Source organism: Dipodomys merriami, unplaced genomic scaffold, assembly GCF_024711535.1.
Source record: "Dipodomys merriami isolate MVZ:Mamm:240054 unplaced genomic scaffold, mDipMer1.0.p SCAF_5, whole genome shotgun sequence".
Lineage (NCBI taxonomy): Eukaryota > Metazoa > Chordata > Mammalia > Rodentia > Heteromyidae > Dipodomys > Dipodomys merriami.
The window spans coordinates 31,723,007-31,748,141 of record NW_027206068.1 but is presented as its reverse complement, the minus strand read 5'-3'; the positions used below and the strand labels follow the sequence as shown (position 1 = coordinate 31,748,141).

Here is a 25,135-nt window from a genome sequence, read left to right as displayed (position 1 = left end):
GGAGTCCCAAAGAGACATAGCTTAAATCACTGAAACCCAGGAGTGATATATCCCAGGTACAAGAAACTTTGGAGATATAATCAGGAATCATGAAATTAGGTTGTTCACCTAGAAGACATGGGTGGACCTACAGTAACCACAAGAGTCCTCATAATTGAAAGAGAGAGTCAGGAAAAATAGCTGCACAAGACAAACTACCTGCTGTCTTTGAAGATGGGGAAAGCAACCCTTAAGACAATGAAGGCAGGTAACCTTTAGACAGGCTGGAGAAAAAAATGAAATTCTGTTGTAATCCTAATTTTATCCCAGTAAAAATCACTTTTCCACTTCTAACCTCCAGAACTGTATAAAAAAATTCTATTTGGTTCTAAATTATACATGGCCACTAAATGTGTGGTAAATAAATAGCCATTTTTACAGTTATTTTTTCCTATTTCTTGCAAGTCTTTTAACTATTATTCAACAAATTGGGACAGAAAACAAACTAAACATTACAAGATCAAGTACTATGAAACTTACTTAGTTCATAAGCTCAAATACTTCACCACACAGTATACTCTGGGTAGTACCACTGGACGAATGCATGCCAGGACATGTGGTAAGAAATATGTGACCTAGAAATGTAGCCAACACACTCAAGTCACTTTATTTCAATGTGTTATAACTTGAATTTTCCAAGGCAGTAAGAAATACATAACAGAATAAAAATTAAGATTGTGACTGGGTAGTCAACGTTTTATTTAAAAGCATAGGAAATCCCTTTCCAGGCTTAAGATACCTTCTAAAGGTAGTCAGTCTACAAGGTAGTCATTATAGTATTTCCTAATATCCTTTACTATGTCCTATAAAGTACGCATTGTATTTACTAATCTTGATAAATGCCACATGTTCACCAATGCTTTTATAGAAAAGAGATCAAAAATAAATAATAAAAAATGAGATCTACCCTACAAAAATATTTAGTAGATCAGATCATAACTGAAAAAACCACAGACATACTTCAACAAGTATACATTGTGATTTCCTAAAACTTACCTAATTTATCAAATAATCTGTTTGTAACATCCTCTTATAAATATGGAAAATAAAATATTCAACTCAATTGCTTTTAGATGCTGTATATTTATTTTGGTCATCGTGTAGTTTTACTATTTGTGCATACTAGTAGGTAGTTGTATGTTGCCATAAACACTAAAAATGTTGGATTTTCAGGTACACATTCACAGACTGCATGGTTACACCATGTCTCTTCGGACAACCACAGTCCACTTCTGATTCCCAAAGATTCAAGCCCATACCAAAGCTATAATTTAAAACAGATTTTTAACACTATTTAAAGTGTGACTAAATAGATGGACTATTATGTAGACAAAGATAATGTAAAGATTCTGCCCCTAAATTGTCCACAGTAGTAGGAAAACAGGCAGGAAAAAAAAAAAAAAACAGACTAAACAACACCAGAAGCCTAGAGAAAATACATTAGAATTGATAACTTTCTCTGAATAGTCTATGACTAGAGGAAAGCCTGAGGAAAACAGTACAAAGACTAAAAGAAAGCCAGATATAAGAGAAAAATTTTATTCTGCAGGCAATGAAGACAACAATTTCCTTTTTTTTTTTTTCAGTCATGGGGCTTGAACTCAGGGTCTGAGCACTGTCTCTATGCTTCCTTTGCTCAAGGCTAGCACTCTACCATACGTGTGAGAGTGAAAATCAGGTTTAGGAAAACAAGTACATTCGACTTACTATTATACTACCTGTAGCTTCTATTAAAATAATACAAGACAATCAGGAAGAGACAAGCATGCAAGCCACGTTGAAATACCAGATCCATTTATTCAAGGAAACAAGCTTACTGATACCTAACATCCTGGGCCAAAGGTGATGAAATAACTGAAGAATGTAAAGTTACAACTCCTGCAATGACAGAATTTCCCAACTAAAGTAGTCCTAGGACAAGTTCAAAGAGACTGAAAAGATTAATGATACAGCATCCCCAAAAGCTGGCTTCTGATAGCCATGGAAAAATACCCATTGAAGTATTCCAATTCCTCTCTTTATTCTCTCTCAACCCTGTTAAATTTAAACTAAGCTAAAGATGAAGATGTGGATTTCTGTTCACTCACTAGTGAAGGTGGGTGGGTAGAGGGAAGACTTGAGATAGTGGAATAGTGAGGTGGAAGAAAAGAAAATCTAACCCTATGCCTTACAGTGAAATTTCAATTAAGAAGCCATTAATGCAGAGAAATTACGGTGTCATAAACTAATACCTTAAATCTTTGAAAATCATGGTTAAAATATGATTTATTAAGGATAAGCAGTGTATCATAATTCTGAAATCTGAAAACTAACCTTGTAAGACTTAAAACTACCCAAACTCTAATTTCTTTGGGGTCCCAGTCTTAGTTTACTGGATTAATTAGAACGGTGAAACATCTATGATGTAAATCACAGGAGTTAGGCATCCAGTACCATAATGTACAAATCCTTACTCATAATGTACAAATCTCTTAATACAATAGGAGCACACAACTATATATTACAACAGAATTGTAATCTTGTCATCTTAAATGTAATAGGGTATTTAAGAAACTTTTAAATGTACTTTGGAGAGTTGTATGCCTTAAATATATATTGATGGGGAAAACAATGGAAGAAGAAAAAATAAAACTGATGTAAACAAACATGCCATTGATTACAGGTTACCTAGAAACCATTTTTCATCTCCAGTTCATTCCACTGCCATCATTTAGAGGGAATGACTCCAGGCGGATGCTGAACACCCAGAAGGGGCCAAAGGTCACAATCTATTGATAACGTGAAATTTGAAATTTGGGGGTGAAAAAACGTTTTCAATTATTCCACGAATTTATTAAATAAGTCAGGATTCTATTTAAAGAAGCTAGTGTTGGAACTGTGGGAAAAGAGGAGAACAGCGTAGTACAAGGCAGATGAGGAGGGTAGCCCAGCAAAACAGGGATGAGATAATCCTACAGACAGAAGAAAAAACATGGAAAAATAAAAACTTGAAAATACACGGGAGGAATTTAGTTACATATCATTTAGTTAAATATCATTCTGAGATATTCCTAATGTCACCGGTGTGGAGAAAGAATTCCCTATGTTCTTGTGAAAATGAGAACTAGTGTACATTTCTTTCGTAACTCACCACAGAGGGCTGCAGAGGCTTAACTTTGGGTTGAATTACATAGCCAACTATATTTAATTGTTAACTAGCACAATGGTTCTCCTCAGAGGTGAAATTCTGTCCCCAGGGAACATATGCCAATACTTGAGGGTCACGGATTAAAGGGCTGCTATTAACATCTAACGAGTAGAAGCTAAAGATGCTGAACATTCTACAAAGCAGGAGAGTCGGCCTGCACAACGATGAACTAGCAAGCCCAACATACCAGTAGTGCTAGGTAAGAAACCTATCTCTTTTGAACATTGTCTTCTGCTGACCTTTACCCCAGCCCATTTCTAAGTCATCTACTTATCAGAAGATAAACCACCACTGCAAGAGGACTCATTTTCCAATTGCCATAACCATGGTAGATGACTGGCTCGGAGTCACGCACAAGCTCACTGAGGTAATTCATGAGAGCAGGGTACAGAAACTGCAGACAATAACTTTTTAATGGTTCCTCAGGTTCCGTTCTCAGGTGTGTCTCTTCTATGGTTGGTGCTTTAAAAATCCACTGACTTAGTCAAAATACAACGTTCTCATTAATTTAAAAAAAATTGGGTTAACAGTGTTTGCTGTCAGAGGCTGAAGTGGGTGGGGGAAAAAAAAAACCCAAAACAACAACAAGTACCCAGGTCTTTAAAATGCGAACTTACTTCACAGTGTGCTTGCAGAATGACTCAGATCATTATTACTTTTAATCCTGCCAAGTTTGGTTCTTCTAAACCTACTAGTAATGGAGAGTAAGGGGGGAAAATCCTGCGGTCATTAAACCAATGACACAGAAGCTTACTGAAAACAGGTTTGTGCAGTAATATTTCTTTCCTTACAACTGTTATTAAAAAATGCAGCAAAGGCTTGGAAGTGCAAATGAAGATTCTTAGAAATCTTTCATCCACCAAAATAACGATGGCATGTGGGCAGAAAACAGGCCAACGAAAGGAAGCCTTAACTCCCTGAAACTGGAAATCTTAAAGCTGTGACTTTTTTTTTTCTTCATGTAACCCACGGTCAGAATCTTGGCTCCTTCCGATCACTGTGCTCAGTCGGCTTCAAGCAGTTAGAAAAGACCTCCGCCTGAGATTTCAGCCAGACAAAGGTGCTGCTAGGAACACATGAACGCCTGGCTTGGTCTTGGCAAACCTCACTCATCAGAACCCACCCTGTCCCCACGGCCCTGTCGCTCCTTTCCCGGCGGTTTCCTTCCCGGGAGCATCTTCCCTTTCTCACGACTGGCGCAAACGCCACCCCGAGTTCAGCATGCTCCATGCCCCCAACCATCTGAAACCCCAGCGCCCGGCGCCGTCCGTCCTTCGCGTAGGCTCAATACAGTCCGTGCTCTTTTTGCTCTCGGGGACGCCATCGGAAATTGAAAGGCGAGACAGCCAAGCCCACCGAGACCCCAACAAAGGTTCGCTGACTTCACCCAGCGCGGCGCTCCCCCCACCCCCGACAGAGAATACTCCAAAAATAAACAAACACACAACCACAACAAAGATGACCCGGGCGGAACACCCCAGATGAAGGGTGTTCCACAACCCCGGGGGTCCATGGGGTTATGTTGTATCACGATCGCCCCCCGCCCCTCCCCACGGCTGAGTTCAACTTCAAAGCAAAGAGGGTCTCGGCGCGCGCCCCGCCGCCTCCACGCGCTCCCGGGCTCCCCACGCGGCACGGGGCCCGGGGTGGAGAGTTCTCTCCGCCCGGGGAGCCGCGCCGGCGGAGGGGGGTGGGGGGGGGAGTCGGGGAGGGGAGCCCGCCTCGGCTCTGCTCCAGCCAGGGCTCCGGCTCCGGGTCCGCTCCGAACCTTCCCCGGGACGTTGACCGACGCGCCCGCCGCCCTCCCCGCTCCGGATCGCCCAGGGCCCCGCCGCGGCCCTCACCGAGCAGCAGCAGCTTGACCTCCCGCGCCGCCTTCTCGCCATCCTCGCGGAGGTTCCGGTCGATCATCTTACTCCGCTCCACCGCCGCCTTGTCCTCGGCGCTCAGCGTGCAGCCCATGGTGCCTGGAGCGCCGGGGCCGGGGCCGAGCACAGGTGAATGCGCCCGGGCTCAATGCGGGCGCGCGGGCGGGCGGGCGTTCGGACACCTCCCGACGGTGGCCACACCGCTCCCGGCACGTCCTACTCGGAGTCTCCCCAGGCGGCGGCCGTTCACCTGCACAGTCCGGCGGCTGCTCAGAGACACCACCCTCCCACCCACCCCCCTACTTCGCCCCGCAAGTCCTGGCCTGGGAGATTCGGGGGTTCAAGCGCTAACGGCCCTCCCGCCGCCGGCCGAGCCGCAGCCGCGCCAAACCCGGGCGAGCTCTCCAGCGTCCGCGCGCGCCCGCCGCCGCCGCCGCCGCCGCCGCCGCGGCCCCGCCCCGGCCGGCCCCTCCCACCACCCGCGACCACTCCCAACGCGTGCACCCGCCCGCCCCCGCGCACGTGCCCTCGGACAGCGCCCACCCCCCCCCGGGCGCGCGCTCGCCGCCCACCCGCGGCCCCACCCCCCACCCCCGACCCCCGGCCATGCCAGGCGCGCGACCTGCAAGTTACCCCAGAGCCCGGAGCCGCCCAGCCGGGATGTGGCCTCCTGGCCCTCGCCCTGCCCCGCGCCCGCGCCCTCCGCGGCTGAGTGGGGTGGTTTCGCCCCTCCTCGCCGTGCCTGGGAATCTGTGTGTGCCTGTCCTTTTGGGTGGGGTGGGCCGGTGGGCGAGCTGCCAAAGTTGGAAGGAAAGAAGCCAGTCCTGGGCTGGGCGGCATCGGAGCATGCCCGACGCCCGCAGCCGCGGAAGGGTGCTGGGGTTGGCTAGGTTGGCCCAGACCGCTGGCCTTGGGGCAAACAGGGGGAGCCCAGAGGAGCTTGGAGAGGAATCGGGGCCCTGGTGAAAGGGATCGCAGGGGAAACCAGGATCAACTTCCTTCGTGTTTTCTCTTGCCTTCCCTCTCGCTTTCCTGTCCTCTATCCATTCTCACCTTCCTTAACAGAACCCATTTTGAAGGATTTCTTCACTCTAAGAAAATGTGAGACAAAGAAGCAAAAGTGTATTTTGAAATGACAAGGGCGATAAAACACACCCACACAAACAAGTCTGTTCTCCGACAGGAGCAGATCCCCTTGAGTACACAAGTAAGCTCCCTTGCCGAGTTCCAAATCCATATTTATGACCCTGTTAAGGAGCTCCTACACCAACCAGTGGGCATGTCGTTCCTTTATGCAGTACCTAGTTTCCTTGACTATTATTTATGGGATAATTGATGGCATACAACGAGGAATTGTTCCACACTATTGCACCAATCTTCCAGCAAGAGATTCAGGGAAATAGAAGCAATGAATGAAGGAATAAATGAATGTCTAGTCTCTCCCAGTAGCTCTGGTACACCTGATAGATACACAGGAAACATTGACTAGACCACAAAACTAGTATCGAAAAATATTTCTATGTTGTTGTTGTTAAAGAAATTGTTGTTTCCGTCTGAAAGTTTTGTTTTCTACATAATAATTTTGGAAAAACAGCCTTGAGTTTTCTAAACGTAAGCTGGACTGATGATGCAGGCAAAGTAGCTTTAAGGTGGATCATTGAGACCAGCATACCAGTTAGCTACCTTTTCTCAATTTCTTTCTGGCTCTCCTACAATAATCAAACCCTGTTGGGCTCAAAACATACACGACAGACTTTTGTAATGTAATAACAACCAAAACAGAGCAACTGCTACCCTTAACTCCTGGCAAATTGGATGTTCACCAGGAACTCTAGGATTAAATGTAATAAAATTAACATTCAATGGTGTTTGTGTACTAGCTATTTAGGATTAGCTACGAGGTTTTCATTGTTTTAGTTGTAAAAATCTTTGTTTATATATTTAGTTGAATTAGAGAAGGGAAGGGGAACAACAGAATGGTGAGACAAAAAACAAGGGGGAACCAATGCAACAGCGACATACACAAGACAATTTGTTGGAAACATCTGTACAACTTGAGAAGGGGGTTGGGAGGAGGGAAAATAGGAGAAAAATGAAGGAAGAAGTAACAAGGTTGACAAGAAATAAATGTACCCATTACCTTACTTATGTAATTAAAACCTCCTCTGTACTTCACCTTAACAATAAAAAAAGAAAACAAAAAAATCAACTTTGAAGCTCTGTTCAAAAACATATTACAAGAGACGACTAGTTTGAAAGGAACATTTTTACATTTTAAAATCATTTATAATAACAATAAAGGTGATGTACAGGGGGTTACAGTTGCATAACTCATCATGTGAACAGTACATTTTCTTTTGGACAATGTTTCCTCACTTTCTCCCAATCTCCTCCCCCCCAGTCACAAGTTATATAGCTCATTTCCAACATAGTGTCTGGTGACTACTATTTTGCTGCAGTTATACAGTGGATTTATAACTACTTGCTTCACCAGGTAGAGTGTAGGACCAAAAGTCTTAGTCAAAGAGGAATTAATTATGACTGAGCACTGGTAGAAACAATTGCAAAAGCTGTGCTTTGGAGAAATGGAAAACTGACAATATTATACATATTGCCTATAGCCAGTGAAAAGTTTGCTAAGGGAATGAGGAGTTAAATGTAAAATACACAGAGAATAAGAACTGCCAATTTGCCTTGTATGAAGTAAAACTTCTAAAAGGATGTGATGTAAGAGAGTTATCAATGTGTGCAGAAATTATAGGAGAAAATCATTTGGAAAAAATTTTGAAGGAAGTAATGACAGAATTGGTGTGTGATTTAAAGTTTGTCAGTATATGCTTCTACAGCAAAATTTCATAAACAACAATTTCTCACATTTCTTGAAGTCAGTAAATCTGAGATTAAGATACCAGTTGATTGACTTTTCCAGGAAGGGCTTTCTTCCTTGTAGAGGGTCAGCTTCTTGCTGTATCCTCACATGGTGATGAAAACAGGGAGAAAAAAGAAGGAAAAAAGAGAGAAAAAAGGACATTTGTGGACAGGAATATGGTAGTCCTAGCTACTCAGAAGCTACTGAGAATCAAAGTTCAAATCCAGCCCAAGAAGGAAAGTTCATGATAATCTTATATCCAATTAAGCACAAAAATCTGGAAGTTGACAGGTGCCAGTGGCTCACACCTGTAATCCTAGCTACTCAGGAGGCTGTGATCAGAGGATCATGGTTCAATGCCAGCCAGGGCAGGAAAGTCCGAGAGACCCTTATCTCCAATAAACCACTAGAAAACTGGAAGTGGTGCTATGGCTCAAGTGGTAGCATGCTTGCCTTGAACTGAAGAGGTCAGGGACAGCTCCCAAGCCCAGAGTTCAAGCCCGAGGACCAAAAAAAAAAAAAGCCTGGAAGTAGAACTGTGGCTCAAGTGTTACCCTTGAGCAAAAAAGCTCAGGGACAGTGCCCAGGCCGAGTATTCAAGCCTTAGGACAAGGTCACTAATCCCACTTTATAATCTCATCTAAACCTACTTAGCTACCAAAGATCTCTCCAAATACCATCATATTGGGTGTTAAGACTTCAAGTTAGGAGTTTTGTGGAGACATAAGCATACAATCTAAAATAAGGAATATTTTGTTTCAGAGGAACCACCAGCTAAAGGATTAATATAGATAGAAGTTAACAACTAACATAGAAATGCATTTTGACACTGATAGGACATGTAAAACAAAATCAAAAGAGAGATTTAAATATTAAAATGAAGAGTTGAACTGAATACGTTTAGTACTAACTGTCCCTAGATTCTCCAGGGGTTAGGAAATGGCTTTTTAATCATCATGTGTAAAACAAAAGAGTTAGCAACAAGGGGATGGTAGTAGCAATGGAGTATGAGGTGGTAAGAGGGTAATTCTGAGAACTAACAACTTACATAATTATGAGCTGCAAACTATGATTCAATAACCCTGTCAAGGGGGTGGAGTAGACATTATTAACTCATCGCTTTTATAAAGAGTGAACGAGTGCAATTTAAATTACAGAGGTTAAAGTACTCTCTCAGAGTACTGTTTTCCTTTCTGAATGTCATATTTGTCATAACAACTTTATTGAAATATAAATCTTGTTCCATAGGATTTACCTATTTAAAGTGTGCAGTTGAGTAACTTTTAATATATCCAAAGAGTTGCACACAGGCCATTGTAGAACATTTTCTACATCCAAAAAAACAATTCCATACTCTTCAGTCATCATCCCTAATTCTTCCACTCTTCCAGTTTCAGACAATCACTAATCTAATGTTTTGTCATAGTTCCCTGTTCTGTACATTTTAATAAAAGAAATCATGTAGTATGTGGTCTTGTATAACTGACTTCTTTCATTTAACATGTTTTCAAACTAAACTAAGTTTTAGTGTCTCATTATTTCATTCCTTTTTATTGCTGAATAATTCTGAGCATCATATGTCAAGAAACAAACATATGTTAAGACACAAATTAGAACATATTTAGCTGAGAGCATCAGGTTTTAAAGGAAATCTAAACTATGTCAGAAAGTGCATTTGGAGGAACTAGTGGAATTTAATTTAGGAATGGGAGATCCAAGTGATCTCAATGTTATTTCCAAACAACTGAGGAGAGGACAGAAACAATAGCCATTCTGTGTATCATTTTTGTATCATTAATGTAGAAGTATTGAAAATAAAAAAACTACAGAAAGTAAAATTTTGCTTTGGGTAAGAAAAAGTTATATACAATTCCAACAAAAGGAAATAGGTAATTTCAAAAGCTTGTTCATTCTTGATTAAAATGTAAAAATCAAGATTAGTTGATCTCATATTGGGTACAACCTCCATTAGTATGAACTTTTAAGATCAAGTCCAACTTTGAGATTCAAACTAGTTTGTAAGCACTTGTGACAAAATACCAACTTTCCTTGATATATTTTAACACTTGAAGAATTTTAATTACTCCAAATTAAAATTAATTTTGGAGATGTTTCTTCCTGCTAAGTATATGTTGAGATTATTGTTGATGAGTTGATGAGGCCAGTGACAACAATAATATGTAAATAAAGGATATATACATGTATATGAATTTCTCCTCCTCCCATCTATCTCATGCATAAAACATGCATTGGGAAAGATATAAATAAAATGAACTGTCAATAGCAATTATAAGCTGTAGGCATATAATCAAGTAATCTTAGAGTGATTCAAACTTCTGTGTTTAACTACACACATATTAGAAAGTCCTTCAGCATCTAATTTAATATCAAGATATAAACAAAATTGGATTGAATTAGATTATACACTAATGGATTTCTAAAGGACAGATGGTAGACACATGTAGCAAAGCATTTTGATATACTATTTTGAATAGAGCCTTTACCATATAGGAGGACCAAGAAGTAGGCAAACACTGAGATTAAAGACATTGACTGAATAGAACCACAAATTTTAACCATAGAATGTGGTAGGCAGGTGAGATACCAGTTGGAAAGGAAGGTATAGAGTTTACTATTCATTTTTGTCATGATTTCTTAAACCTTAGTCAGGAGTAGAAAAGTAGTTTCCTATAGTAAAGAGCAAAGAACACAGCTACCCCACTTTGTGGCTTTAACTCCGATGCTTCGTCACATACCTTCTGACCTAATTGTCATCATTTTTTTCTTCAATACCAAAGAGACCTTCCATCCACTGATCTTGTGTCATTTCTCTGTCTTTCATACCCTGTCATGTGGTAGTTTCTATTCAGCTTACACTCCATTTTTATCAGGACAATTATTCTCTTTCTTACACCTTCAAAAAAGACCACTGTTAACTCAACAGGAGAAATTTGAAATCTGGTAGACTCTATTCTTTGCTTATCTTGTAACTCTAGCTGTACAAAAGCAAAAGTTAGCTTGAGCAAAGCACAATAATAAGCAACTCCACTCTTCCATTCGTTCAAGTTCAAAACTTGGAAACATCCTTAGTTCTTTCATTTCCCGCAAAACCTGTGTATTCAATCTGTGTCCAAATTTCAATTAATTCTACAATCAAATGGAGTCAGAGTCTTGTGCCTCTCATCTAACATGGGTATATCTACGGTTAGTCCACACTATCAGTGAACTATTTAACCTGCCCTCTACTTCCTCTGCTTCTACCTTATGGTATGTTATTGTTTACCTAGTAACTACAGTTATCCTTTTGAAGTGTCAATTGGAGGTATCCATTTGCTTTCCCTCTTAGAAAAATTCTATCTAATTTTTTATGTGGCTTAGTGGTAGAGTGCTTGCCTTGCATGCATGAGACCCTGAGTTCGATTCCTCAGCACCACATAAACAGAAAAAAAAAAAGCTGGAAGTGGCCCTGTGGCTCAAGTGGTAGAGCACTAGCCTTGAGCTGAAGAGCTGAGGGACAGTGCCCAGGCCCAGAGTTCAGGCCCCATGACTGGTAAAAAAAAATGTCATCTAAATTTCTTATTATATCATATAAGGCATTACCAGGTTCACCATATCCACTCATTTTCATCTATGTCATTTCCAATCACTCTTACTCTTGGTGTCTGTGGTTCAATCTTACTGACTGTTAGGCTATTCCTTGAGCTTCCAAATATATGCCATCATTGGGTCTTTGTACTTATATTCTACCTACCTGAAACAATCAGACACATAGCTGCTTGACTCACTCCCTTATTTCATTCAAATCTCTGTTCAAATGTCACTATATCAGGGAGGGAAGTCTTTTTCCACCCACCATATTCTTTTACTACCTACTATAATTTCTTTATAACTTTTATCATATAGCATGTATATTTTTGTGGAAGTTTATTACCTGTCTTTCTTCACTTGAAAATAATTCAGAAGGGCAGATATTTTGCCTCTTATATTGTCTGTTTCCAGGATCTAAAATAGTAAACTCTAGGGGATGGGAAGGTGGCTCAGTGGTAGTGTTGCCTTGCATGCAGAGGCTCTGGTTTCGATTCTTCAGCACCACATAAGGAAAAAGAAAAAACCCGGAAATGGTGATGTGGCTCAAGTGGTAGAGCGTTAGCCTTGAGCTGAAGAGCTGAGGGACAGCACCCAAGCCCAGAGTTCAGGCCCCATGACTGGACCCCTTCCCCTCACCCCCAAAATAGTAAACTCTAAAGAAACCAAACCATGAGGAGAAGCCGAATTTAGAGAAGTAGAGTCTTCTAAATTCATTAATTCATTCATAATACCAGTTGGAGATCTATAATGAGTTACAAACTACTCTCAACCACTAGAAGTAATGAATTAGAAAAACTGCAATGAGGTAGAGGTGGATATAGTAATAAAAGAGATATTAAAGGACATAACTAGCAAGATCAATAGAAAGCCCACAGATTGGGAGAATATCTTCACTAGCCATATCACAGACAAGAGTCTCATATCTAAAATATACTTGGAACTCAAAAAAATAAATCCCTCAACAAAAAAATCCTCAAAGAAACAACTGTCCAATAAATAAGTGGGCTAAAGACTTAAAGAGAAACTTCTCTGAAGAGGAAAGAAGGATGGCCAATAAACACATGAAGAAATGCTCAACCTTCCTAGCCATAAAAGAAATGCAAATCAAAACAACATTGAGGTACCACCTCATGCAAGTTAGAATGGCTATAATCAAAAACTTTAAACAACAGATTCTGAAGGGAATGTGGACAGAAGGGAATCCTACTGCATTGTTGGTGGGAGTGTAAACTTGTTCAACCACTTTGGAAAGTAGTATGGAGGTTCCTCAAAAGACTCCATATAGAGCTCCCCTATGACCCAGCAATCCCACTTTTGGGCATTTACCCAAATGATCACAAACAAGACCATACTAAAGCTATCAGCACAACTATGTTTATTGCAGCTTTATCTACCATGGCTAAGATATGGAACCAACCCAGATGCCCCTCAGTAGATGAATGGATCAAGAAAATGTGGTATATAATACACAATGGAATTCTATGCCTCCATCAGAAAGAATGGCATTGTCCCATTTGTTAGGAAATAGAAAGACTTGGAAACCTCCATCAGAAAGAATGGCATTGTCCCATTTGTTAGGAAATAGAAAGACTTGGAAAAAATTAAATTAAGTGAAGTAAGCCAGGCCCAAAAAACATAGGTCCCATGGCTTCCCTTATTTGCAATAACTAGTATATGTCTGAGACAAGCAGAAATGGTCAGATAAGTTGTTGTTAGGCAAAATGAACCCCAAGATAAGGACTCAAATGGTTTTTCTTTCTTGCTATTGTTTCTATTGTTATAAGATGATTTCTTTGTTGCTTTGTATGTCCCTCCCCCACGGTATAACCCCTGTTTTCACTGTATTTGATGTTGGTATAATTTGTGGAGAGGAAGGAAAAAAACAAATTGTTTAAATAGGGATTCAGGTGGACCCATTGCAACAATGAGATTAACGAAAAATGAAATTTACAACTTTTTGGGGAGAAGGGAATGGTAGGGCAGGGATGGTAAGGGGAAACAAAGGAGGAGGCAACAATGCTTGATAAGAAATGTACTCATTACCTTGCTCATGTAATTGTAACCCCTCTGTACAGTATTTTCACAATAAAAAACTTAAAATATATAAATAAGTAAGTAATAAATAAGTAAATATGTCAATTAACTTGAATAAAAATTAAATAGCTGTATGTGCTATGCAGATATGAAACTATAAGAGCCATTTGAGTTTATTGAGAGGTGGGTAGTGGGACATAATTACATGTGATTCTAATTTATTGGAGGAAATGCATGTGAAGAACAAGGGAGACATAGTACATTTGGAAATATTTGAATATGGTACAAATCTCAAACTGGGAAGAAGACATAGAGAGGAAATCTGTTGCAAGAACAATCTTAAACCAAGGTGCAGCTCTGAGATTTCATCCAGGCCTATAGAGACCTCTGCATATAACAACTTGAGCAGATATTGCTCAAGAGTCCTGAATTAGGCAGAAATTATGACAACAGCCTGGGTCTATTTCTCCAGCTTGCTCTGTATTATGCTAAGAACACCCTCATTAAAACAGGGCCTAAAATGTAGGTGTTATCAGGGATGCACCCCAAAGGCCACAGCAAGGTATCACTCTGAAGAAAGAGATGGCTCCTTCCAGCGGAATGTTTAGGGTAATGATTCAGAGCTGAGCATCAAATTCTAGGGGAATAGCATATAGAGTCTTGTTTCTCTCATTGGCGGAGTGCTAAGTCCAAAGTCTAGGTAGAACTGATGTTGGACAGAAGAACCCAAAGTTAACAAAGTAACTGAAATAATCAGAAATTGAGTTGACTGAAGTACAATAATGAAGATGTAAGAGGCAGGAGATAAGACAAAGAGGACTGCAAAGTAGACAGGACCAGAGCCTATATCACTGTGCAGTGATAACCAACTGATAATCAGACTTCATTCTGAAGTTATTCTATATCTACTTCTAAACTGATATTTGTGTCCATTTCTTCTTTTATTATTTTTTATTTTTTTATTTTTTTTGCCAGTTGTGGGGCTTGATCTCTGGGCCTGGGCACTGTCCCTCAGCTCTTCAGCTCAAGGCTAGCACTCTACCACTTGAGCCACAGCGCCACTTCCAGGTTTTTCTGCTTATGTGATGCTGAGAAATTGAACCCAGGGCCTCATGCATGCAAGGCAAGCACTTTGCCACTGAGCCACCTTCCCAGCCCCTACTTCTTCTTTAAAACTGGAGATGTCTTCAATGTTTTAATGATTACATAATATGACGCATAACATAGTATCTATCTCATCATGTGCCTATAATTACAGTACTGTTTTCTTTCTGCACTGTGAGATCAAAGCATAAAACCTAAATAGGCCAGTGAAAGAACTTACAGTGCAGGGGAAATTGAGAGCTTCCAGGGCAAAGATGAAGGGAGTGGATAAGATTCAAAATAATAAAATTACTTTATAGTCAAATCCATGAAACAATACCAAATTTCAGCTTGGTGAGCAATAATAAAATTTTGTATGAATTACTTTTGCGTTGTGTTTCCATAACTCTGAGAATATGCTTAAGAATGAGGACATGTCTTCCCTTATTCTTATGTTTATTTGACTCCATGGAAGTGTCAAAAATCCTATTCTAATATAGGAAGCTAAAACTTGAGTGAGCCAAGATTGGAGCAAAGCCTGGCTTCTCAAGGAAAGAGCTACCTGGTTTGATAAAGTCTGTGTTTATTTACTACATTGGATTAAAAAATAGCTATACTGTCACCTCCCCCTCTGTTTATGCTTCCTGCTGGCTCAGCCGTTTTCCTTTCACTGCAGTTCTCTGTTCGAGCTGTGAAGCTGACACGTGTGTCTCTTGTTCAGCTCAGCAGGAACTGTGACAGCTGGGCTGATGGAGAACTGGGAGTAGGAGCCAGGCCAGTAGGATTCAGAGAAGATCAGAGAGCTTTTCTCTTCTAATTACTCTTAGTAGCCATATTGTTCCAACTACTGATATTAAGGAATTTAGCAAACATTTGTTGAATAGCAATATCTTATTAGGCTACATATAAAGTAGGGGTTAAAAGGGACAAAATAGGTTTTGCATTGTTTTTTTTTAAAGAAAGGAGGCCTTTAAGAGTTCCAGGTCACAAAATGGAAAAAAGTGCCATGAATGTCAAGCGTTGAGACATGAAATTATTCATTTTCATATCTCCAGCCCCACAGCATGAAAAAAAATGAGTCAATCAGCCAAATTTGGAAAGAGATTAGATCCCAAATCTGATTTGCAGGATACGTAAGTAAGGAAAAACAAGTGTGACAAAATGAATTATGTCTTCTTCCCTCCTTTGCCTACCTTCAACCTCACAATTTTATTATCAGCTCCAGCCTTAAATAGAAAATGGGTCTCAGACCTCTGTTTCTTGAAAGTGTACTCATAAGCCCCCTGCTTTGCTTGTATATCATGCTTTGGAATTCTAAAAAGAGACAGACTCAGGTAGATCTACTGTGAGAGTTTCTGATTTTGAGGCCCCCTGGTGGGTAAATGGGCTCAGAACTGACCTGGGTTCCACAAGCTCATCCAAGCACATTGATTGCCACACTTGTAATGGATTCGTATTAAAAGCTGCTGCTTAGCTCTCCAACTCCAACCAGAGCTTTATCCTCTTCCCTTTAACTGGCTATACTTTGGGTATGTGTGGCTGCAAAGTGACTGAGGAAAGGGTGTTATAATCCCTATTATGTCCCTTTTACAAGACTCTAAGAAGAGAAAGAAGATTTAGGTTGGAAAGGCGCTTTCTTGCTCTTAGAAAGGAAAAGGTAAAAATAATTCTCAAAGTCTTACTTCAAGCACTGATCATTTTAAAACAAAGGAAAGATGGACCTACCATATGCAAGGAAACCGCTAACAGGTGTTTTTGTTTGTTTGTTTGTTTGTTTCATTGTGAAAATTCTGTACAGAGGAGTTACAATTACATGGGCAAGATAATGAGTACATTTCTTATCAAGCATTGTTGCCTCCTCCTTTGTTTCCCCTTCCCATCCCTTCCCATCTCCTCCCCCTCAATCCCCCTCACACCCCTCTTCTCCCCTCCCTTCCCCACCAAAGTTATAAAGTTCATTTTTCGACATAATGTCTTGTACATCTCATTGTTGTAATGGGTCCACCTGTATCTCTATTTAAATGATTTGTTTTTTCCCTTCCCCTCCACCAATTATACCAACATCAAATACAGTGAAAACAGGGGTTATTCTGTGGGGGAGGGACAAACAAAGCAACAAAAATCATCTTATAAATATATTAGAAACAATAGCAAGAAAGAAAAACCATTTGAGTCCTTATCTTGGGGTTCATTTTGCCTAACCTCAACTTATCTGACCATTTCTGCTTGTCTCAGACATATACTAGTTATTGCAAATAAGGGAAACCATGAGACCTATGTTTCTTTGGGTCTGGCTTACTTCACTTAATATAATTTTTTCCAAGTCTTTCTATTTCCTAACAAATGGGGCAATGGCATTCCTTGTAATGGAGGCCTAGAATTCCATTGTGTATATATGTGTATGTATATATATGTATATGTATATATATATATATATATATATATATATCCACATTTTCTTAATCCATTCAGCTACTGAGGGGCATCTGGGTTGGTTCCATATCTTAGCTATGGTAAATAATGCTACAATAAACATAGTTGTGGTGGTAGCTTTAGTATGGTCTTGTTTGTGATCATTTGGGTAAATGCCCAAGAGTGGGATTGCTGGGTCATAGGGGAGCTCAAAGCAGACACTCTGAAAACATTGCAGGATGGAATAGGAGAAACCCTAGGTCTCCTTGGCACAGGCTGACTTTTTCTTAAAAGAGACCCAGAAACACAACAAATCAAAGAAAGGTTGGACAAGTGGGATTGCATGAAATTGCAGAGCTTCTGCTTGGCAAAGGACATAGCTAGCAAGATCAATAGAAAACCCACAGATTGGGAGATCTTCACTAACCATACAATGGACAAGGGTCTCATATCTAAAATATACTTGGAACTCAAAAAATTAAATCTCCCAACAACAAATCCTTTTCCTTTGCCTTTTTGTTGTTGTTGTTGTTGTTGTTGTTGGTTGTGGGGCTTGAACTCTAGGCTTGGGTGTTGTCCCTCAGCTCTTCAGCTCAAGGAGAATGCTACCATTTGAACTTCAGTGCCACTAAGCTACAGTGCCACTCCAACAACAAATCCTCAAAGAATCAACTGCCCAATACATAGGTGGCCTAAAAACTTACAGAGAAACTTCTCTGAAGAGGAAAGAAGGATAGCCAATAGACACATGAAGAAATGCTCAACCTCTCTAGCCATAAAAGAAATGCAAATCAAAACAATACCACCTCACCCCATATAGAATGGATATAATCAAGAACTCTAGTTAAACAACAGATGCTGGAGGGGATGTGGACAGAAGGGAACCCTACTGCATTGTTGGTGGGAGTGTAAACTTGTTCAACTACTTTGGAAAGCAGTATGGAGGTTTCTCAAAAGACTCCACATAGTGCTAACAGGTTTTTGTTTTGGGGTGTTTTTTCCCCCAAAACAAAAATTTGAGGACAGTACCAGGAATACCACAAATTGAAGCAGAACATTGGTAAAGGAAAAGTAAAGCAATGCATGGTTCTTTCTTAGAAGACCATCTTCCTTAGGACTGTTGAGATTGTTTCTAACATAAAGGAGTGACTGAAGCAAGTGGTGACCAACATGGGGACACATCAGAAAGGAAAATGCAGCAATGAAAGTACTGTGATGGTATTGTGTTTAGTGCTCATTTTGGCACAGGTTGTTTTTTTTTTTTTTTGTCAGTCATGGGGCTTGAACTCTGGGCCTGGGTGCTGTCCTTCAGCTCTTCAGCTCACACCCTACCACTTGAGCCACAGCACCACTTCCATTTTTTTTTGCTTATGTGGAGCTAAGGAATTGAACCCAGGGCCTCAAGCATGCGAGGCAAGCACTCTTCCACTGAGCCAACCTCTCAGCCCCTTGGCACAGGTTTTGTTGTCCTTTATTGGTACATAAATAGAAAAACAATTTTATTATTTTAATTATCTTTAAGTAGTTGTAGAAAGCAGTTACCAGTAACAAGGCCATTTATGAATGCAGCACTTCTTGACCAATGTAATCACTTTCGACATTCTCACCCATCCCTCCCCTACCCACTCCATCCCTCAATCTTCTTAATTTTATTGGATGCGCAATGGATTCCTGTCTGCATTCTTCCCATTCTCTTCATTTGTCTGCCCCTTTTCCCTGGATGCCACCCCACCCTTTGTGAGTACATGCTTCCTGGTGTTTATTTTGCTGAACTTCGACTTTGCCTTTCTAATGAATTATACTATTTGACTTCTCTCTTGGATCTACCATATTTCAGTTAATGTTTGCATACACTTGCATGCCAAGTGTATACATTTATAAGCTAATTATACATTTATAAGCTAATTATAGTGACTAGTTTTATTCAATTGGGATAGATCACCATTATGAAATGAAGAATTCAGAATTTTTTTAATATAGGCATTATGTTGTATGCCCATTACCAACAACCCTGGAACATTTCATCATCCCCTCCAACAATACTTATCCTCTTTATTAGTCATTTTTAATTCCTCATTGGCCTCAACTCCTGAAAACTACTGATTTCTTTCTGTCTTTGGTCTTGCCTATTCTGGACTGTTCATATGACTGTAGTCATACAATATGTGGCCATATTATATCATGGCAGAACAATTGCTCTTTACTGCCTAATATAAGTATTCTATATATGGATATGCTGAATTTTGTTTATCTAGTTATCAATTGGATTGTTTCTACTTTTTCACTACTGTGAATAGTGCTGATTTGAATATGCAACAGTAGTGGTTTAAATAGTTATTTTTACTTCTCTTGACCTTCTCACTGGGAATGGAACTCCTGGGTCATATGGCAACTCCTCTGTGTTTTAACATTTTCATGACACTGTCATGATACTTTTCAAGATTGATAGGTCATTACATTCCCACTCTCATATATATGAGAGTTATATAGTTAATCTTGAATTCTCCCTTCGTCACCTTGACTGCTAAAACCATAGTTAAACCTTGTATATTACTGGAATTTCAGGCACTTTAGGAAAATAAAAAACTTGCAGGATGCTATGAAATATAAGTCCCTCCTTTGCATTTACTCTCCTTTTGATTTCCTGACTTGAAGTTTCCTTTGTTCAAATTACTATTACTCATTAGCAAAGAATTTTCACCTATCCTGTCACGACAGAGTATAACTTCAACAAATAGATATTTAATGAATGGAAAAATGACTAAAAGGCAATCTTAGTGGTTTCATAAAAGTGCTAAAAGCATTTCATTTAAAGCAATATCTTCTTGATTTCTGCCACTAACTTATGCAGCTACTGCTCTGTCACTCTCCTAATAGATGAAAGAAGGAAGGAAAGTGCAAAAAGATATGTCTATTCAGGGAAGAGTCATATAGACTTTGTTTCTACTCTGAGACTAATTTGCAATAGGTTGTTGGGTAAATGATTATCCTCAGCTTCCTCATCTGTCAAACAGTAATGACGTCTATTGTAATTTCTTGATAAGTTCTTGGGAAGATGATAGGAAATGCATTTACAACCCAGATCAGCTGCCGACTCCCAGCCCTTGTCATCCTGAGATCCTGAGTGCTATGCACTCTGCTTCTGCTTTAACATACATTCCATCTATTCCTTACTGATGTGGTCCAGATATGTCAATTCTGCCCACCTCTCTCTGTCTTTCTGTCTCTCTGTCTCTTTGTCTGCTCTCTATCTCTATCTCTTTGTCTGTCTGTCTGCTCTCTCTCTCTCTCTCTCTCTCTCTCTCTCTCTCTCTCTCTCTCTCTCTCTCTCTCTCTCTCTCTTCCTTGTCTCCTCATTAAGATATTTCTCTGCAAACATTGTCCAATAAGGTCCAAAAATAACAAAAATTACACAAGTGGAGCTAAAATTCACTTATAGGATGTTGTTCTTTTTTTAAATTAAGTTTTATATTGTGAAAATACTGTACAAAGGAGTTACAGTTACATGAGCAAGGTAATGAGTACATTTCTTATCCAGCATTGTTGCCTCCTCCTTTGTTTTTCCCCTACTATTCCTTCCCTCCCACCTCCTCAACTACACCCCCACCCCCTACCCCCCTAAATTGTAAAGTTTGTTTTTTGACATAGCGTCTTGTACATCTCATTGTTGAAATGGGTCATCTGTATCCCTATTTAAACAATTTGTTTTTTCCCCTCCCCTCCCCAAATTATACCTACATCAAACACAGTGAAAACAGAGGTTATATCGTGGGGGAGGGACATACAAAGCAATAGAAAAAAAATCACATGGTACCTTATAAATACGTTAGAAACAATAGCAAGGAAGAAAAAACCACTTGTGTCCCTATCTTGGGGTTCATTTCGCTTAGCATCATCTTATCCAACCTTTTCTGCTTGTCTCAGACATACATTACTTATTGCAAATAGGTGAAGTAAGCCAGGCCCCTAGGATGTTGTTCTTAAACGTGGGACATGGAAAGCACTGGAAGAGATAATGTTCTACAAGACAGATTTGCACAAGTCCTTTATGCCATAGAGATCTAATGCACAGCGAGTCTGGTCCCTTTCTTTTGCACTCTTTCTCCTTTCTTTCCTCCCTAATGCATTTAGGAGCAATATTTGGTGCCTTTTATCTTCTGTCTCAGAGCACCCTAAGCACTACTTTCCACTTGGGACTCAGGTGGTACCAATGCACTCAAGGCCTCCCCTTCTCTTTCAAATGGTTTACCAAAGTGTCCTTTTCCCCTCGCAATTAAATAGCTTCATCCCTCAGAGAAATTTTCCTTCTGTCTGTTAGGATAATACATTTTCTTTTTCATTTCACTCATGTGTAAAGGTGCTTGGGAATGTGAAAGAAAAGAAAATACTGGATACATAGAGGATACATCATTTTTGGGAAGGTGGGGGTGTAGGTCTCTCTAATACATGGGAGAATATCTCCATTTAACCAATGGTTATTTCATATCATTGATTACTTGTAGTCTAGCCTAGCTTGGTTACCTATGAATACACAGGTAGAAATACAGGATATCTAAGTGTTTTTAGGTAGACCAGTAAAATACTATAGATTTGTGAGCAGCCATATTTTCATGTAAGAATTAACAGAAAAAAATTATTTTATTTCTTTACATAATGCTTTGGATAGAGAATAAATAAAAGAGAAGAATTAAGAAGTAATTGGTTCTGGGCTGGGAAGGTGGCTCAGTGGTAGAGCACTTGCCTTGCATGCCTGAGGCCCTGGGTTCGATTCCTCAGCACCACATAAGCAAAAAGAAAAAAGCCGGAAGTGGCGCTGTGGCTCAGGTGGTAGAGTGCTAGCCTTGAGCTGAGGGAAAGCGCCCAGGTCCAGAGTTCAAGTTCCACGACCGGACCCCCTCCCCCCCCAAAAAAAGAAATAATTGGTTCCACTTATTTGGGAAACCTTGAAATGTCCCTGGAAATGTTTTGTTTTGTGTGTGTGTGTGTGTGTGTGTGTGTGTGTGTGTGTGTGTGTGTGTGTGTGTGTGTGTGTATGTGTGTGTTTTCCCTTGGGTCCGGTTGTGGGGCCTGACCTCTGGGCCTGGGCGCTGTCCCTCAGCTCTTCAGCTCAAGGCAAGCACTCTACCACTGAGCCACTTTCCCGGGCCATGTTTTTGTGTTTTTACAATACAATCCTTTTTCCACCTTGTGTTCCCTTGATAATTTGAGTTGATTTCTACTGCTTGCAATTTTAAGACTCCTAATATAGGAATATAAGATTACTAGTATAGGTAACAGTTGTTCAGTAACTATTGTAGAGTTTGTTGTATTTATTATTAAAATTTCTCTAGGATTCCAAGAATTCTGTGAAGTAGACAGTATAGGATTTATTGTCCCCAAATTATAGATGAGGAACTTTTCTTTGGGAGGAACTAATTAGCATATCCTTTCTTATATAATCAGTCTCGGCAGAGGCAGAAAAGAATCAAAGCTTCCAGGTGACAGTTCAGCAATAATGCGAAAGGGGTGTCTTTAAACTAGATTTTCAATTGAGTTATAAAAAAGGCTGAAACATTACAATTTGAACATTGTTTGGATTTCACTTATTATTTATATAAGTTCAGTTACAATTATGTAAAACTTCCAATAAAGGACCTGGGGACAAAATACAAACAAATATATTGCAATTACTGTACTACTCAAGAAAGTCATAGTGTTTAGTTTTAGGTGGGAAGTAGCTTAAATGTGGAGAATCCATTTGATGGAATTTAGCCGTCTTGGTTGTGATTGCTATTTTGTTCTTCACGTGTTATTGGCCATCTCCTAAGTCCTTTTGGACAAGTGATCAATGAGATAGTCAGGTGAAGGTGGTATAGTAATTGAACAGCAAGGCATATTGAGTGGTTTTTCAGGTAGCCATTTATACCTTTGTCAAGCTCAGCATAAAAGATCCTTCTCTCTCTTTCTCTCTATCTCTATCTCTCTCTTTCTCTCTCTCTGCCCCTCCCTCTCTCCCCTAGATTTAAGGATCTTTTTGTCTTACTGTTGTTCAAGACATGCTTCTGTCCATATGGCCCCAATAAATTGCAGTTTGTGTAACCCTGGATCTAAATGTCTCTTTCTTGGGTCTCTTACCTCCTTCAAACTCTTTTGGCCAATTTTCATATACCAAGACTGTTTTAATGCCTTACTGCCCCCCCCCCAATCAACCAATTTAAATTCTAAAACAAATTTTCCAGAAATAATAAATGTTTATTTTCTACTTCACACTAACTTGAATCCTGTGCTATGTTCCTATGAAAACTACCTAATAGGCAGGGCGCTGGTGGCTCACACCTATAATCCTAGCTACTTAGTAGGCTGAGATCTGAAGATCATGGTTCAAAGCCAGCCTAGGCAGGAAAAGTCCATGAGATTCTTATCTCCAATAAACCACTCAGAAAACCAGAAGTGGCACTGTGTCTCAAGTAGTAGAGAGCTAGACTTCAGCTGAGAGCTGAGGGATAGCACCCAGGCCCATAGTTCAAGTCCCATAACTACTCAGAAACAAACAAACAAACAAACAAAACTACCTAATAAGACCCTGAGGTACTGAATATTGGTGTCTGAAATACATACTTAACATCCAATACTGAAATATTGAGCATATGGAAGAAGCACACTGGAAGAAGCAAGACAGTCTGACTTTGTTTATCTCCTCTGCTCTAGAGTATAGTGGAATGGATGAAAGAGGATGGGTTCTCAGAGAGTGAAGGCTTCCCTGTAGCTGGTCCAAGAAGCATTCCATTACACATCTTGTCAAACACCTGAACAGAACCTAAATAGATGACAACAGTACAGAGCTAATGTGTTTTCTCAACAGGATTGCCCTTAGGGTACCTGCACATGCACTTATTTTTGTTATGGAACATTGTCCTTAGGGTATATTCCCAAATACAGGCAAAAGTGACAGAAATAAACAAGAAATTTAAATGAATTAAATCCAAAGACTTGTATTCTATTAAAAATTACTGCTTTAAATTATAAAGAAGTTTACTTAGAGAGATGAAATTTTCACCATAATATATTTCTTCAGAAAACTAGAAATGACTTAGCTTTTACAAATGTTGGAAGACTCATTTTATAAGTTATAACTACATTATATTTTACATAGTACATTATAATATACATTATGAAACTCATAGATAGCTCAAAAATGAAGTTAATATGGATACTAAAATAGCATAATGAAGCCAGGGAGCTGAACCATGGCATCTTTCAGAGAGGGTATGGAGGACATATTTGTATTGTGAGATGGACAAGAGCTTAGTGATGTGAAAACGGAGTGGGAACAGTTTGAGAGGATAAAGCAGAGTAGGATGTAATTTAATTTATTTTAAAAGGACACACAGAGAAGCAAGGATAGTAACTATTTCAGAAAAGATCAAAAAGAAGTTTAAAAAAATGGCAGTGGTAACTCTGAGTGTGAACAGGACCTGATGATTGATTTGGATGCCAGGAATTGTATGGTCTAGAGGAAAAATAATTGAGCATGATTGTTAAAATTTTTTGTTCTTGTTTTGTTCTGTTTGAGAAATTGGCCAAGGCCATATTGTAAGATGGAAAACAAAAGAAGAGGGATGTGTAAGCATTTCACTCCTACTAGGTATCTATGTGAAGATATCTGACAGGCAGTTTAACACATGAAAGGTTGTGTCAACTCAGGTAGAGATTCAGGTCATAGAGAAGAATGCCTTACGGGCAGGGAAGTTGGCTCAGTGGTAGAGCACTTGCCTTGCAGGCCTGAGGCCCTGGGTTCAATTCCTCAGCACCACATAAGCAAAAAGAAAAAACCTGGAAGTGGTGCTGTGGCTCAAGCGCTAGAGCACTAGCCTTGGGCTGAAGAGCTGAGGGACAGCGCCCAGGCCCCACTACTGGACCCCCCCCCCCAAAAAAAAAAGAATGCCTTAAAGCCACAGGAAAGAAAGGAATAACCTAGAAAAAAAATATGAATATTATGAAAAATGAGAGCTTAAATCAGAAAGAGCAAAAGAGGACCCAAATCAGAGATTGAATTTGAAGTGATAGTGAGGTAAG

The 25,135-nt window shown here is 39.9% G+C and overlaps 1 protein-coding gene across 1 annotated transcript in view; it reads right to left on the bottom strand.

Annotated features, from left to right (window-relative positions):
* Gnai1 (G protein subunit alpha i1) overlaps positions 1-5,384 on the bottom strand; it is a 71,212-nt gene extending 65,828 nt beyond the window's left edge. Inside the window, exon 1 of the mRNA XM_069996348.1 lies at positions 5,071-5,384. Within this exon, the coding sequence (XP_069852449.1) occupies positions 5,071-5,188 (118 nt within the window). The 5' untranslated portion in view covers positions 5,189-5,384. The remainder of the gene's footprint in view (positions 1-5,070) is intronic.
* Between the last annotated feature and the right edge of the window lie 19,751 nt (positions 5,385-25,135).